At 42.2% G+C, this 16,740-nt stretch overlaps 2 protein-coding genes across 2 annotated transcripts in view; both read right to left on the bottom strand.

Moving 5' to 3' along the window:
* Positions 1–1,971: 1,971 nt before the first annotated feature.
* Positions 1,972–14,033, bottom strand: hira (histone cell cycle regulator a). The gene is made up of 25 exons (XM_008336459.3): positions 13,801–14,033; positions 13,064–13,126; positions 12,310–12,439; positions 12,128–12,199; positions 11,948–12,042; positions 11,349–11,444; positions 11,041–11,201; positions 10,408–10,575; positions 10,201–10,314; positions 10,016–10,086; positions 8,160–8,265; positions 7,710–7,931; positions 7,324–7,409; positions 7,018–7,200; positions 6,782–6,925; positions 6,213–6,429; positions 5,732–5,842; positions 5,482–5,630; positions 5,231–5,392; positions 4,894–4,952; positions 4,572–4,677; positions 3,947–4,069; positions 3,657–3,820; positions 3,092–3,180; positions 1,972–2,769 (listed from the first exon to the last, which is right to left on the bottom strand). The coding sequence occupies exons 1-25, from the start codon at positions 13,835–13,837 to the stop codon at positions 2,653–2,655; spliced, it is 3,045 nt and encodes a 1,014-aa protein (XP_008334681.1). The 5' UTR covers positions 13,838–14,033; the 3' UTR covers positions 1,972–2,652.
* Positions 14,034–15,191: 1,158 nt separating this feature from the next.
* slc2a8 (solute carrier family 2 member 8) overlaps positions 15,192–16,740 on the bottom strand; it is a 7,752-nt gene continuing 6,203 nt past the window's right edge. Inside the window, exons 9-10 of the mRNA XM_008336457.2 lie at positions 15,674–15,819; positions 15,192–15,460 (exon numbers count right to left, since the gene is read on the bottom strand). Of these exons, the coding sequence (XP_008334679.1) occupies positions 15,314–15,460; positions 15,674–15,819 (293 nt within the window). The 3' untranslated portion in view covers positions 15,192–15,313. The remainder of the gene's footprint in view (positions 15,461–15,673; positions 15,820–16,740) is intronic.

The following is a 16,740-nucleotide window of genomic DNA, read 5'->3' as shown; positions in this document are numbered from 1 at the left end:
TGAACGAATCATTCTCTGTGAACTAATCTTTCGCCGTGAACTAATCCTTCGTCGTTAATTAATCTTTCGCCGTGAACTAATCTTTTGCTGTGAACGAATCTTTCGTTGTGAACGAATCATTCTCTGTGAACTAATCTTTTGCTGTGAACTAATCTTTCGCTGTGAACGAATCTTTTTCTGTGAACTAATCTTTCGCTGTGAACTAATCTTTCGCTGTGAACGAATCTTTTTCTGTGTTTTGCTCTCATTCATCTTCACATTGTGGTGTGTTTTTATTTCTTAGCTTTTCACATGGTTTTAATTACTTATGGCATTTTGTGTACTTTGTAGACTTTGTCAGCGGAAGCAAACCATGTTGCCTTCAGTATTTAGTGTCGGAGAACCGCAGCCTTCTTTACAACGCCCACAATAGGGCTAAAGCGCCACCTGCTGTAAAACGAATGAAATGATTAGTTCAAGATTCGTTCACGACTCGTCCATTTTACTGTTCGAGAGACAAAGATTCGAATCAATAAAAAGAGTCGGTCTTCCCATCACTATTACGTATAGTATCCCATAAACCGACACTAAATAGGGCGGAACAAAATTGTGCATGAAAGAGTTCACGTCTTTGCTCGTGTAGCTGCCGTGTGTAGTGCCTGCAAAATTTACAGCGTCCTAATTGGTTGTATTCATGCTAATTTTAACCAATCAGCTTTTCTTTTTAAGTATGCGAGTTTCTATCCGTTTTCTCTCTTAAACAGACCGGATCACAACGTCATATATTGTATCCTAGATCGTTGATAATATGAGACAAATATTATGTAACATTTTGAATCGATAAAATCAAACTGTGACCTTCCATTCACTAATAGGGTGATGTTTAAAAAAAAAACCAAACTTTTTAGTTTACTAAAATTATGAGACGTTTGGCTCTTACACAGCGCGGACTGATACGATGTTGCTGAATCACAAGTAAACTCACTCGCTTAGTGTAGTGACGTCACAATGGCGTCGTACAATCACTTTTTAAACATTCGACCAAAATTCTTACAAAATACGGAGAAAAAAAGTTGACTTGTTTTAACTAGATCAAAAGTACAAACTTACAGTTTAATATGTAAATACTTTATAAAAAAAGATACTCAAATTCAATTCTAAAACGTCAGACTGAAAATACCACATAGCTGCGCAGCTCGTTAGCATTAAATTGTTTACTGTTCATTTTTCGTTTATACATTAGTTTTCTGACATGTCATGTAAAACAAACAGGTTGTCTCATTATTCACACACACACACACACACACACAGAGTCAGTGACATTACACAGGAAGTTGCCTAAGACTCAACAGATCCATATCCTGGTTGATTCTCACCATTTCTTTCAAAGATAACATTTTTCTCTTCTTTTTTTTTACCCCGCACCCCTGTGTAGAAAACAAACAAAACTGCTCTGTACAACATTTAAAAATGAGCAACAGAAGCATGTACCAAAGAAAAGCAGAAACTGTACAGATTAGTGAAAAAAATGGACCCCCCCATTCCTCGAAATTGAGGAGGAAATGCACATTATGTACACACATTCACACACACACACACACACGGCTGCTGTAGAAAACAGATCTCATTTTTCTAGTTAATTCAAGTTCATGAGTTTCACCATCATTGAAACAGTTGTTAAAATGTCTTAAGTTTATACATCATCTTTGAAACTTCGTAATGCTGATTGCAAACACAACAGACTTTCAGTGACGATAAATGACGGGCACACGGTCGGATAACGTGATATATCTGATATATGGTCAGGTTTTTAGAGAGAGAGAGAGTTTAAAAACAGGACTCGTGTAAATATTGGTACTTAAACATCGGTCGAGGAAGGGGAAAAAGAAGGTGACGGGGAAAAAGAAAAGCAAATCCAATGTTACCTGAATCGTAGAAAGTTCGTCCTTTGATGACAATAAAAACCGTTCGAACACATCCGTTCTTGTGGGGTTTTTTTTTTTTTTTTTTTTTTTTGCCGTTTGATAAAATTGTATCAAATACCCAGGTGTACACTGAGAGACCAAAGTGGGCGGAGCCTGGTCAGATGATGTTTGATGATGCTATGGATATATGACCCTCGTAAATGATCATTTTCCTCTATATAAGGAACACTTTTCTGCGTCCAACCATAGGGGAGAGGAGAGGAAAGAAAAAAAAAAGACCATGTCACCTACTATGTATGTATATTGTCTCTTTTCTTTCACACTAGAAGGCATCACTTTGGTACATACGTATTGCTCTTTAGACTTTCTCTTGGTTTTACACTGGCCCGTCTTCGTCTCGGGTCTCTCATTATACGAAACCGATGACATCACGACTGGCGGTGAGAGGAAGAGCTGTGCATAGGCTAGGCTGAGAAAAAACCCCCCAAAAAGATGCAGCGTAGGCGGCCGAAATTAAGTAAAAAAGAAACGATAAAGCACCCATCTGTCCCCCGTGTACGTCAGCAGCCAAACGTCCCAGTGCCTGAAACTGGACGACTGCATGTGAACTCACTGTCCACTGTCCACCACTGTCAAAGCTTCTATGGCGGGTGAGAGAGTTTAGCCGATGCCGAGCCGTAGCGGAACAAACCACGCTGGTGCAGTGAGGAGTCAGGATGCCAGAGGTCAGCCGGTGTGTGTGCGCGTGTTATTTGTTGCGCAGCAGCTCCAGCTGGTCCTGATACTCCGTGAACAGTCGCTGGAATCGCAGGTTCTCGCCAATAACGGGTAACACCTCCTGCAGCAAATCCCGCTTACGGAGACCCTGAAACACAGACCAGATATATGTGAAATACATTAATATATATATTTCATTAAATATATTTTGTCCAAACATTCTTCCACTTTTTGAAGTTTATCAAGCGGGCCGAATAGGACCAAGTAGCGGACCGGTTTTGGTCCGTATGTTTGACAGCCCCCAATCTACAGCAGAGCTCGGCAACTAAGCGTGGCTGCAGAGTTTAGGAACAGAACCTAATTGTTAACAATTCGCAAAATACCCGACCCCCCCCCCAAAAAGTCTTTTTACGGGTAGCGGGTAAGACGGGTTAAATTGAAAACACCAGTTCTTATGTGTTGTTACGTACGAGGGTAGTGGGCTCCCAGGACGTGGACGTGGACTTGTGGACGGGACCGAGCAGCTCCTTACAGAGTTCTCTGAGCCGGAACTCTGAGCCTGGAAGGGAGGGAGGAGGGAAGGAGAGAGGGAGGAGAGATGGGAGACGGATGTTTCAGCGTATTAGGGAAAAAAACACTAAAGTATCTTCAACATGTGATTTTTTTTATTTAGGTTTTATTATAAATATGAAAAGAAAATCAGCTCTATTTGGTTTTGCTAAAATAATATAAAAATTTTAATTTTGAGTTTTTTTAGGCTAAAATTAATTTGGGTTATAAAATGTGTGTAAAAATGTATTTATTATAATTCATTTCTTACTTTAGGTTAAACTAAAAAAACAAAAGTTATGATAAAATTATTACTAAAAATTTGAGTATTTTAATTTCTACATTTAAATGTATTCTAGTTTTGTTGTTCACATAACGCTAGGTGTTCTAGAGCTCCCCCTAGTGGAACAATTTTTAAACTGCCATGTCAAAATTGTCCTTAAGGTCCATCAAATATGACCTGTATTTTTTTTTTTTTATGAGCACCTTCATTGACCAGGAAGCGGGCGTAGATGAGCAGCCAGTAGCGATACTCCTGCGCCGACTGCAGAGTCAGAGACGACGCCAGCTGATTCTCCAGGAAGGCAAGCGTCATGCTCTGCTGCAGGTGGTGAGGCGTGGAGGAGAGGCGTGACGCCAGTCGACCGGCACTGCAGAGACGACAAGGGTTGAAAATAAATAAATAAATAAGTAAATGGATCAGAGCCTCGCACCAGTTGCTCTTCGCGACACGTGATTAGACGGTAAGGAGGTCAAGAGATCGAATGTTGTCGTACTTGAGGTTACGTCCCTGCATCACGGCCAGAGGCCCCGTGGACACGGACCGGTCGCTGTTCGTCAGGCAGCTCCTGAAGTCGGCACACTGGACCAAAGAGTCGCCTTTATCTGCGATTAGAGTCCTGAGGAGAAAGAAAAAGAAAAAAAAAAAACGATAGGTCATGTAGTGGTTTTATATGAACAGTGTGAACTGTTGTGCAGATGTTTGTTTTTTTTTAGAGAGAAATATTTTTTTTAGACATGGTTGAGGTGTAAAAAAAATCTAGATAGGTTTCTGTGGCCTTACGCCACCTACTGAACAAATTGAGAAAGTACCTTCTAATGTACATTATACACATTTCTGTAAAGGCATGTCATTTTTGTTATATTTATACACACACACACACATATACATATATACACATACATAAATACATACATATACACACACATATATACACATATACACACGTATATGTGTATATACACACATACACATACACATGTATAGACACACACATATACATATATACACACACCCATTCATATATATACATACACATATATATATACATATACATATATATATACATATACATATATATATACATGAAAAGGCACCAATAACCCATCAGAGTTTCCCACCAAGTCTCTAACGAGGAGCTGAAGCAGTACGACTTCCCATTGGACAGTCCAATGACAGGAACTCCCTGCTGAGTTAGCAGAGACTGAGACACTGTGGTGTCAGCACCTGAGGACACAGACAACGGTGGTTTTAACAGAATTCAGCACAGACCGCATCAGCCAGACTACAGGCTGATATGAAGAACCCAGGAGTCAAGATTAATTGGGAGGGAATCGAGAAATACCAGAAAGCAAAATCCAGAAAATTGTTGCTAGCTTCAAGTGGACAAAAGTTTAGTCGTGGACAGCGACTATAGAAACTGAAATGAAAATGTCGACTCACCAGATAAAATGCTCGAGAGAGACTCGTTCTTCACCAGAGCCTTTTGCTTTTGGACGTCCCTGAAAAAAAGGTAAAAGAGGTCATGAGTTCACTGCGATAACTTGTAACAGGATACTGCATTCTCCACCCACTTCCACTGGGAGGAGGGGGAGGTAAAGGGGGGGGTCGGTTACATCTCAAGAGTGAACCTAGATGTTTGTCAGTGGTTAGTAGTTTAGTTTGTTCATATGTAGATGAACCAAAGTTGTACGGCCTCACTGTCTCCCCCTGTTGTTACAAACAAAAACACACTTTGCGAGCGTGGCATTCGCATTATCAAACTCTTCACAGCACTGACCAGACAGAGAGTGTCGCTCCGGCCGTCAGCGCCATGACAAAGTGGGCGGTGCAGTGCAGCGCTGACACAGGCATTCCCAGCTGAATGGCAGGAAGCAGTCGCCGCCCACAGGAGGAGAAAACCGACAACATCCTGTCGCTACAAGCCACCGCCAGGATTTCACTGTAGGAAGGCAACAACCGTTGACGTTCACAGTCACAGTCAACCTCGGTGTGAAATGCGTGCGAAAGCGCCGAGGCGGCGCCCCCTACCTGCTCCCAGCAGCAGTGACCACCGAGCTCGGCAACAGGGTGTTCCAGTCTCGTCCATCTCTGGTGACTCGCAGCTGACTGAGCCTGGAACCTGCCACGACTGAAACCTCGTTCTCCACCTCTAGGAACACGGACGGCTCCATGCTCCCCTGCAGATTTAAAAAAAAAAAAAAAAAGTATTAATAGATAATGCTGTATGTTGACCACAGGAAGCAGCAAAGAGTCAACTTCCCGCAGGAAACTGTTGTACCTGGAGACTGAAGGACTTCTGTGTACTTGGTGTCGGAAGTCTGAGGACTGCCACAGGAGCCGGAGTGGCAGGAGCGGGTCTGCTCGGCTCCCGTTCAACCGGAGGAGAGATCTGCTGGGAAGACAAAAACTCAATCTTATTAGCAGGGTTGCCAGATTACACAAGCAAAAACAAGCAACTGGGGCTACAAAAATAAGCCCCTAAGGAAGCGACCAATCCGCCGCCACCGGTGTGAATTTACGATAAAGGGCCGAGAGGGAAGCTCTTTGAAACTGGGGGTGTATATAGGCAAGAATCTGGCGATACGATATGTATCGCGATACAATAACTTAAATTGGTACAGATCGCTAGAAAAGACGTATAAGAAAATTAGATGAACCAATGACATGAATATTTGACTGTTAATTGTTAATGTAGAATATCGATATGGTATCTCGAAACGAAACGCACCGCTCAAAGTCGATTCAAATAACCCGTCTACCTGTGGGAGGGTTTGGGTGATGGGGGCAGCCATCTTGTCTTTCCTGGGCCTTCCCTTCTTCCTCTTCTCCACCACCTCTCCTCCGTCCATCAGCAGCTCCGGTTTCCTCTTTGCAAACGCCAAGTTTTTGTTGATGGAGGCCATCTTGTCCTCGCTGTCGCTGCTGGTGTCTTCTTTAGCTTTCACGTCCTTCGGCACCAGGACGACCTCTTTGGGCCTGGTGGCACATGAGAAGATGAGAAGAAAACAAAATTATATTCTGTGTTATTATTCACCGTTCAACTTGTACCGAAACTCACGTAGTCAGTGGACAAAAAAACACTGAAACAACCGGTGTTAGCCTGTGATGGGAAATCTACTCGTTATCGTTTCTCAAGCTCCTACAAGACCTTGAAAAGTGTATCCACACACTCCCTGTTTCTGAATTCCTGTCAGGCCAGATACTCTCACAGCTGGCGATTGTACCGAGGCCGACGTGCACTCGCATTCTTGTGCGCGAGCACAAACACAAATGTATCGAGCACGGGAACTTCGTTAATGCTTCGACAAAATTGCCAAAACAACAGTACCTCTCAAGCGGCACGAGTCCAGTGGTCGAGGAGATGGCCACCGTGACGCCGGACGTTGCCTTTGACCTCTCTGTGAACCTGGAGTCCAGCGCTTTCATTGGCTCAATCTTGGAAGCAGAGGTGAGCAGGAGACTGGGCTTCACGCTAGAATATGAAGAGATCCGATTAGCGAAAATTAGCCTTTTTTTTTAAATAAGGTCAGCGAGAATGAAACGTAGGAGCATCGGACGTCGTACCCGTCCCTGTTGTCCTCCAGGCCCTTGGCTGCACTGCCAGCCGGAGGCGAGGTAAGCATGGGTTCTTGGCCAGGCTTCTGTCCATGGTTGGAGTCGGAGCCGAGCTGAGGGGGAAGCTGATTGGACATGGAGGTGCCCGAGGGCAGGATGGGAACGCTGTTGAAGAGAGCAGGAGAGAAGTCCCTGCAGAAGGAGAGACGAGCGCATCGTCGCCCTCTTGTCAGTCGGATGCTTCGTTATTTCATTTTAATTTTTATTTCTGACCAGTGCTGACAACGTCACAGGCAGGTTGTCAGCTCGTCTCACCCCGTGTCAAGTTGAGCGATGCACAGCGGCGTGATCCGTCTCCTGCCGTCTGCGGTTCTCGTTTCCACTTGTTTCTTTAGAAGGTTCTAGAGCAAAAACGACAGGAGACAGTCGATCTATCACAAAACTTTAGTGCTTGGAGAAGTCCCCACTCATATTCAACATCACATTTTGTATTTTGTGCACCCCCTAGTGGCACTTCCACACTTTGGGAATCCCTGACATACAGAATTAGCAAACATACCACCGAACTACACACTCTGGAACAGTAGGTGGCAACATGCACCTAAAAACACTGTTCTGCTGTTAAACTACGTGGCCTCGAGGGACACTCAAATTCCTATTAGCAAATGCAACAGATAAAGGTTTGGGGTTTTTTTTCTTACCTTCCTGATATCCTCCAAAGACTCTCCGTTCATCACACTATTCAGTTTGGGGGTAGAGGACTCGGGTTTGGCGCCCCCTGGGCCTACGTTGGCCTGGGCCGAGTTCTGCCGCTCCTGCTGGTATTTCAGCATCTCGGGATTCTCGATGATGGTGGTGGAGAGCTGGGCCTCGGTGCTGGTTATGGCCAGACTCTTTCCATAGATGTTTTGATGGATGCTGTTCTGTAAGTCGGGACGGAGAGGAGAAGAATCTTAGACCGGAGCGTCACGTCACCGAGCGGAAGTGAAATCTCACGTGACGAACAAAATCGTTTTTTACAATCATGAAATTGTGTTATGAATATTTCCCATTAACCCCATTGGTTCATGCGATAAAGGAATGCGTTCACCTCGTTCTAGCTAACGTTTACGCCACATGTCGATATACACCAATAGTTAAGAGGGTCTCACCTTCTCCTCCTCGTTGAGAGGGTCCCCCAGTTCGTCCATGGAAAAGTCCAGGTAAGCCACGGTGCCGTCCATTGAACACACCAACATCCCCAGACCTGTCAGAGTCCTGGCGTGCATGAGAAGTAAACTCAAGACAGGCTTTGATCGGGACTAAAGTCAAACTACTAGACCAGTAGAACCGTACACGACTGTCAGACTGGTCCATGTTCAATCGGATTTAAGTCAGGTGATTGACTGGGCCATTCTAACACATTGATTTTCTTTTTTTTAAACCATTCGAGAGTCAACTTTGCCGTGTGCTTCGGATCGTTGTCCTGTTGAAAGGTCCAGCCATGTCTCATCTTCATCATCCTGGTGGATGGCAGCAGGTTCATCTCAAGAATTTGCCGATAGATGTTTCCATTCATTGCTCCTTCAATTATATGAAGTCTGCCAGTACCACGAGATGAGAAACAACCCCATGCCATGATGTTTCCACCACCAAACTTCACTGTTGGTATAGTGTTATTTGGGTGATGTGCAGTGCCATTTCTCCTCCAAACATGGTGTGTAGTATGACAGCCAAAAAGTTCAATTTTGGTCTCGTCTGACCAGACAACATTCTCCCAGTATTCCACAGGCTTATCCAGATGCTGTTTAGCAAACTTTAAACGAGCTTCAACATGCCTTTTTTTGAGGAATGGAGTCTTGCGGGCTGAGCGTCCATAGAGGCCATGGCGGTGGAGTGCATTGCCTATCGTTTTCTCTGTAACACTTGTACCTGCTGCCTCCATGTCTTTCTGGAGCGCTTTCCGGGTGGTCCTTGGCTCTTTGAGAACTCTTCTGACCATCTTTCTGACTCCCTGATCAGAAATCTTGCGAGGAGCTCCTGTGCGCGGCCTGTTGATGATAAGGTGATGCTTCTTCCACTTGCGGATAATGGCCCCAACGGTGCTTACTGGAATACTCAGATGCTTTGAGATAAGTCTGTAACCAGTTCCATTGTGATGCTGAGCAACAATCAGGTTGCGAAGGTCTTGAGAGAGCTCCTTGCTTTTACCCATCATGAGATGTGTCTTGTTTGACTACTTGGCGAAAAAACAACCTATTTATAGGGCCATCAGTTAGCATTAACACAGCTGATGTTGGTTTGCACTTATAGGAAGTACAAAGACTAATTACTTTAAGCTTTGAGATGGTATGGTGCCTTTCCTTGCCAAACTATACAGCTTTCCCATGGTGTGTTGAATACTTTTTTCCTGTGTTATTGCACTTAATTCCTCATAATCACTATTTATGGATTTGAATGTTGTGATTTCTTTTTATGTGTGGATTATTTGAGTTAATACCAGTGTCTGGAAGAGATGTCACATGAATTGCATCTTTGGAAATAAATGTAATGACAAAAAAGTTAATGCGTTCAATACTTATTTCCCCCCATTGTATATATGTGTGTGTGTGTGTGTACATATATACATGCATATACATATATATACATACATATATATACATATACATACATACGTATATACATATATATTTATATCATAACCTGATATAACAAAAACATTCATTTACATGCAAACCAGGACGTCACGGGTGTCAAACATATGGCCTGTGGACCAAAACCGTCCCACTTAATGAATTTTGATAATAAAAAAATACACCAAAACTTTATGTTCAGGAAATATTTTGTGAAATTTTGAATAAAAACAAAGTGGAAAAACATTGTTATCGTTATTATTAGGTAATTATGTTATGATTGTACTGGTCCGGCCCACTCAACATCTAATTAGGTTGTACGAGGCCCGTGAACCAAGATGAGTTTGACACCTGTAAATTTACACGATGATTTACAGCTGCTGCTGTCAACTCACCAGGAAATGTCCATGATTGATTTATCAAAAAGGTCATGGATAACCACCAGGGGGCGCTTCAGGGATGTCAGCTAAAGAGAGAAGAGAGTGAGCAAAGAGAGAGAGAGAGTCTGATGATGACATTTATTGATTTAAACATTAACTGGGAAATGAAAAAAATGGAATTCACTGTCAAACAAACCGACCCAGACTGAGAGTGATCGGTCTTTGCTGCCTACGGCGCAGCAGCAGTACGGACAACTGGGTTTGGGAGAACTTCCGTTCTTCTGCTTCTTTTTGAAGATCTTTGGGTTGAATTTCTACAAGGAAACCGGAAGGTCAGGTCAGACTTGATCAGCTACCGATCGGGACCAGGATCGGACGGAGCCGACGAGTCAAAGAAAAGTTCTCACCACGACCGTGACAGCCTTACGGTGGCCCACAAAGTCCATGTTGGTTTTCCAGCCGTCTCTCTCCACGATCTGAGCGGTTGGCCCGGAGTTGTTCATGGCGTGAGCCGACACCAGGTACTGACCATCCGGGGACCAGGACAGACGCAGCACGTGGGTCGTCCCACCACACTGTGGGGTGAAAGAAAAAAAATGGAGCAGAGGGAACGTCACACGACTAGAAGCGTACAGGCTTGAGGATTGATTAATTGATTCATTAATTAACCAGGACGTCGGGGTTGTCAAACATGTGGCCCGTGGGCCAAAACCGGCCCACTTGGGGTTTCAATCCAGCCACTTCATGAATTTTGATAATACCAAAAATACAAAGAGACTTCATGTACAGGAAATATTTTATAAAAATGTTGATTAACAACTAATTATTAATTAATTAATTGATCAATTAGTCCAATTCAAGTTGGTCAATGTCAATAGAAACACATGCTACACAGTCTACTGCATTCACAGATTAGTACAAACTCACTTCTGTCAGACAAACAAATTACATCACTGCCACCTGCTGGGCTGTAGTGTCTCCAAAAATGTAATAATTAATCAAATTTAAGTGACATCCTGCATGCGACATGCAGTTGGTACCTCAGTGAAGGGTTTAGTGATGTTGGCCTCCATCTGCCAGTCCACCGTCCTCCACACCTTCAGACTGTGGTCGTCTGCCTGGGAGGCGATGTATTTACCCACTGGGTCCCACGTCAGACCCTTGACCAGCCCAGTGTGGCCACGCAAACATGTCACCATTTCTGTAGAAAAAAAAGAAGAAAGAAATTACCAATATGGTTGACGTGCTTCCTATCAACGGAGCAGTACAGTAATCATCAAAGGGGTGGCCCGCGGGCCAAATTTGGCCCACGAAACCGTCCGAACCCGGCCTGCCATCAGTTACTGACCTGGAAATTTCCGTGCGTTCCAGATGACGATAGTGTTGTCGACGCTGCAGGAGGCGAGCCACATGTCATGAGGAGACCAAGCCACGTCCATCACATCTAAACACACACACACGTGCACATTTAACGACAACCTGTGAGTTACACATGTAACATGTTGTCACAGTGTTTACAGTATGTTTGGTGATGACAAAATTATACATAGTCAGTGAAAAAAAAAAAAAACAAACAAAAAAAAACACTCAACTAGCCTGACCTTAGGTGAGTTAGCCCATGCTAGGAAATGCTACTTATTATCTTTTCTCCGTTTCCTCGACGACCTTGACAATCGCGTGCACATACTCCCTGTTTTTGAGTTCCTGTTGGCAATGGTACTGAGGTCAACTTGCTACAAAAATGTATCTAACACACTATAAATGTAACTTGCACTAGCTTGAAACAGGTGCTCGCGTTCGGGTCGCTCCCTTTAAGACCTGCGCCCCGGAGCTTCGATAACAACTTTCAATAAACTCGTTAAAATGAACAACATTGTTCTTTTTTTGTTTTTTTTTATTCTTTTAGCCAAAACAGTATGGACCGCATATGTGGGCTGCGTGCTTTACCTCCAGTGTGATTCCTAAGGATGGTGACGCAACGCCACTGCTCCACGTTCGCCAGTTTACTGCTGGATCCAAACACTGTGCTCGGGCCAATGAATCTACAGAGAGGGAGGAGAAAAAAAATCGAACTTAGCACGAGAACTATGTGAACAACGTGTGTAGGAAACTGTACTGTGTACGTACGCAGCTCTCCTCCACACCATGACCAGCTTGTCATCTCCTCCCGATGCCAGGTACAACCCATTGTTGGACCATCTCGAACCATCTGCAAAAAAAAAAAAAACAAAACAAAAAAAAAAAAAACAAAACCACAGTTATTTGTTTCGCTGTGAACAAAATATATTATAAAATTCCAGACTCCCGACCGCCTCCAGGGAATGCTACCTAGGTGATTGTCCATCTGGCAAAGCATCTTGGGAATATTCTCATTCTTCTCGTCCTCCTCCCGGAGTACCGGCGCCATGTTCCAAATCATCACCTTCCCAGAATCCTCCCCTTGAAAACAAATATATATATTATTATTATTATTCCTCTCCATAAGAAATAACACAGAAGGGTTCAAAGGCAATGTCCTAGCATGTTTTTGATTTTTTTTTTTACTTATTTAGTAACGCTAACCCTACATTTTTATTTGTTTTCATGCCATCTCCACAAATAACAGCAAATTAGTCCAAAAACAATATGTCAATTCAAAGAGTTGATAATTTAAAAAATATCCAATCAATAATATACTATTTATTACGTATTTATACCATGGCTGGCTAAAGTTATTAGCACTAATGTCCTCTTCACTAGCCGTAGCTAACCTTTTATATACCGGTATTAGCCGTTACTACGGACCGGTAATACCGCGCCATAATTAAAGAATCATTAATTTTTCAAAATAAAACGTCTTTTAGACTTTCTTCTGTTAGTATCACAGTCAGAAAGACGTGTTGTTTTGAAACGTTGACATATTATTTTTGAATGAAAACAGTAAAGTAATATGACTGGATACTTTTGGAATAAAGTAAATTAGTGAAACTGAAGTACATTTTTTTTTCCACCGGTTCTTGAACCCCTGCTTTTCGCTACTGAACAACACGGACGAAGCTAGATTAGGGTTCGTTATCATCTTACCTTGTCCCCCGGTGGCAAATTTCGTCCCATCCGGATGAATGTCAACCGAAAATATGGGTTTGCCTGTGAAAACAATTACACAATTAGCGAGTGTTACACACGTAAGTTCAGCGATATTTAGCAACAACTAGTATCAGCCCGTATACTTCATCTTCCATCTTCATTTTTACTGAATGTTGCGGAAACAACTCGCAAACCAATATAATATATTGCTCTGAAGCTCAGTTCAGGCCATTTCTCGGTCTGACAAGTTTCAAATTTAACACTTAAAAATACTGGCTCTGTTTTTAAAATGTTTATGTTTATTTTAAACACAAACTGTCACTGGTTAAAAGACATTCTTGTTGGAATGGTGTAGTATATCGGACACTAAGTCACACGACAGCGAAACTTGGGAGTCGGGTCTTTCTTTTTTATTTTTTTTTTGGCAGGTAACTCGGCTAACGTCTGGGCATCCGCAGCCCAGCCAAGAGGTGAAGGAGCTAAGTGGCTAACAGGCTAGCCGCGGCTAGCGCACATTAACATGGAGGAAAGTGCGTTAAAGCCCAAAATCGGCAGCGCAGTGTTGGTGCGACCGAGAGAGTGTTCTTCACTTGTTGAGTCGAACCGCGTTTGCAGGCGAGTGTTTAGTGACAGACGAGTCGAACAAGTGTCGACCACCGTACCTCCTTGCCCTCCGCCACCCCCCTCGACAACAAAAGCCGAACTTGGTCCAACAGATTCCTGCACAAGCTTACCGTTGTGGCTCACCCAGCTCGGCTTCAGCAGCTTCATTTTCAGCACGACTTTCTAAAAAAACCTCCCGCCTCTTTTTTTATTGCCGCCAATACTTCATCCAAAGAGCAGCGCCGTGATGTCCTTTGTCTCAAACTCCGTCCAACACTTGGCCGTTTTTGTGCTTCAACTCCATCTCCGGGGCGGCAGCAACAGCATCCCTGAAGCTCCGAGGCTAGGGCACCGCCAGGGGGGGCGCCAGCACCGGCCGAGGAGACCCGGACGATGACAGCAGTGACACCGCGGGCAACTCGCAAGCGTTTCCGTTATTTTTGAACGCCGACCGGAAACACGTGCCCGCCAACTGTCATAATAGTTATGTAGATTTATTAAAATGCGTTAAAGTTCATTTCGGAACATGAGCAACACTTTTTGGATATATTTTTTTGAATTTTTTTAAAGGTAAATAACTGAAATATATCAAACACAGAAAGAAGAAGAGTTTTTTTTAAACATTTTTATTGTTGTAATTCAAATACAGTTTTTACTCCATTTTGTTTACGGACAATGTTGAATCGTAAGGTCACTTAATTAAATTTAATGTAATTTGAAAAATTAATTAAAATGAAGAAAATAATATTATATAATTTTAGTGTATAAATAATTCCAAATTTCCTCAGAACATTTGGAATATTTATAAGATTTTATTGATGACAATTTGGCTTCACCAGAAAAATTAGACGACAAGAAATTTATATTTACATATACAGACACTTTTTCGTCACTACAAGGGTCCAGAAAAACGTCGGTAACATGAACAGAAATTCCGATTTCACAGTAGACAAGTTCAAGTGATATGTGTAGTGTTGACCTGCCAAGACCTGAGATGGTTTCATGAAGAAGAAAAAAAGTAAACATTACATTCACCGATTCATTCACTTCCCAAAGAGTCTACGATTAAACAATTACCAATAATATAAATGTCTTCTGAACGGTTCACCAAAACACAGACAGATTTTTTTTTAAATCTCAGTAAAATCATTATAATTATATTATCAAAAAAAGTTTGATTAAAATTTGATTTGGATTAAAAAATCCCAACTGTGAAAAGTGACCCAAAAGAACACAAACACAGTAAAACCTTTTTTTTGTGCCCAAAAATAAAATTAAAATAAATTTGCTACAACACTGTGATTTCTTCCTTTAAAAAATAAACAAAAAAATGTGGGTGTACAAGAAGTGAAATATGAAAAACTAGTATTAAATCCTTCAGCAACGCAACGTTTGTTAACGCCTGCAGAGGGCAGTGTCGTCACTTTGTGTCACTAGAGTTAGCAGCACATTGTTTTAAAGTCACTGTCGTTTTTTTGGTTTCTGGTTCTGTATCTGAAACCAAACCTTTAGTGCAGTTTTCAACGAACTTTCTGGAATTTTTTTTTTTTTTTTTTTTTGCATTTTCTCCCCATCTGCTAAAGCGGACCATTTTAATCGCAATCCTAATTATTGTCCAGGTACAGACAGGTTGACGGGTGGACTTCATGGACCTGACTCTCCTCTGAATACGGCTTCGATTTGCTCCAGCGTCTTGCCCTTCGTCTCGGGGATGACAGCCAGGGTGAAGATGACGTTGAGGACGCACATCGACGCAAACAACCAGAAAGTTCCAGCGCTGGTGAGAAGGAGCTGCAAAGACATTGAGACCGATCCATATTTGGTTAATGTGGTGGTATAATTAGTTGTGTGTGTGTGTGTGACAACAGTTAAAAGGAAACAAAGCCCCACTTGTTCGACCGTTTTAAGAAATGGAATTCCAACTATGAGCTAAAAAGAGATCATGTGAGGAACACTGTGAAGCTACTGTACAGGAACATTTCATCCCCAACTGTTGAGACCCACCATCATGTCCTGGAAGGTCTTGGTCACCAGGAAAGCCATGCTCCAGTTGGTCAGGACGCAGACGGCACTGGCAAACCCTCGGGCTTTGACGGGAAAAACCTCCGACATGATGAGCCACGGGATTGGACCCCAACCCAGGGCAAAACCTAAACACACACACACAGATAATTTGGTGTTTTTATTATAATAGTAATAATAATATTAGCCATATTTGTCACTGTCATGTAAAGCCGTCAGTTCCACTGACTACTACCGTGTTATCACTGTAGTACTATTTGTACTTTGTAGTGTAACTGAACTCACGGTCATTTTATTCTGCCATGACGGTATGATCCTCACTGTTACACAGGTTATTGTATTTCACTTTCATTTTAGTGACAGTCAAGGTGAACCTAATCCACTGTAATCCAATCTAATCTAGTCTAATCTAATTTAGTCCAGTCTAGTCTAGTCTAGTCTAGTCTAGTCTAGTCTAATCTAATCTAGTCTAATCTAGTCTATTCTAGTCTAATGTAGTCTATTCTGGTCTAATCTACTCGAGTCTAATCTAATGTAGTCTAGTCTAGTGTTATCTAATCTATTCGAGTCTAATCTACTGAAGTCTAATGTGGTCTAGTCTAATCTAATCTAATTTAATCTAATCTACTCTGATCTAATCTGATCTACTCTAGTCTAATCTAGTTTAATCTAATCTAGTCTGATCTACTCTAATCTAATCTACTCTAGTCTAATCCAATCTACTTTAGTCTAATCTAATCTAGTATAATCTAATCTACTCTAGTCTAATCTAATGTAGTCTAGTCTAATCTAATATAATCTAGACTAATCTAATCTAATCTACTCTAGTCTAACATAATCTAATCTAATCCGTTCTCTTATTTGTATATAAAGTTGTTTGATTTCATTGTGAAGTTGAATGAAGGTGTCTTATACTAAACCAGTGGTTAACATTCTTTAGCACCACCTTTTGACTATTTTGGCATTGCCTCCTCCCACCCCCGCGACACATTTACATACATGTAACGCTGAACAGCTCTACAGTGACTCCTCTTAACAAGCCCTGCTGA

Source organism: Cynoglossus semilaevis, chromosome Z (genome assembly GCF_000523025.1).
Source record: "Cynoglossus semilaevis isolate Cse_v1.0 chromosome Z, Cse_v1.0, whole genome shotgun sequence".
NCBI lineage: Eukaryota > Metazoa > Chordata > Actinopteri > Pleuronectiformes > Cynoglossidae > Cynoglossus > Cynoglossus semilaevis.
The sequence above is the reverse complement of the archived record's forward strand: the minus strand, read 5'-3'. Positions and strand labels throughout refer to the sequence as shown.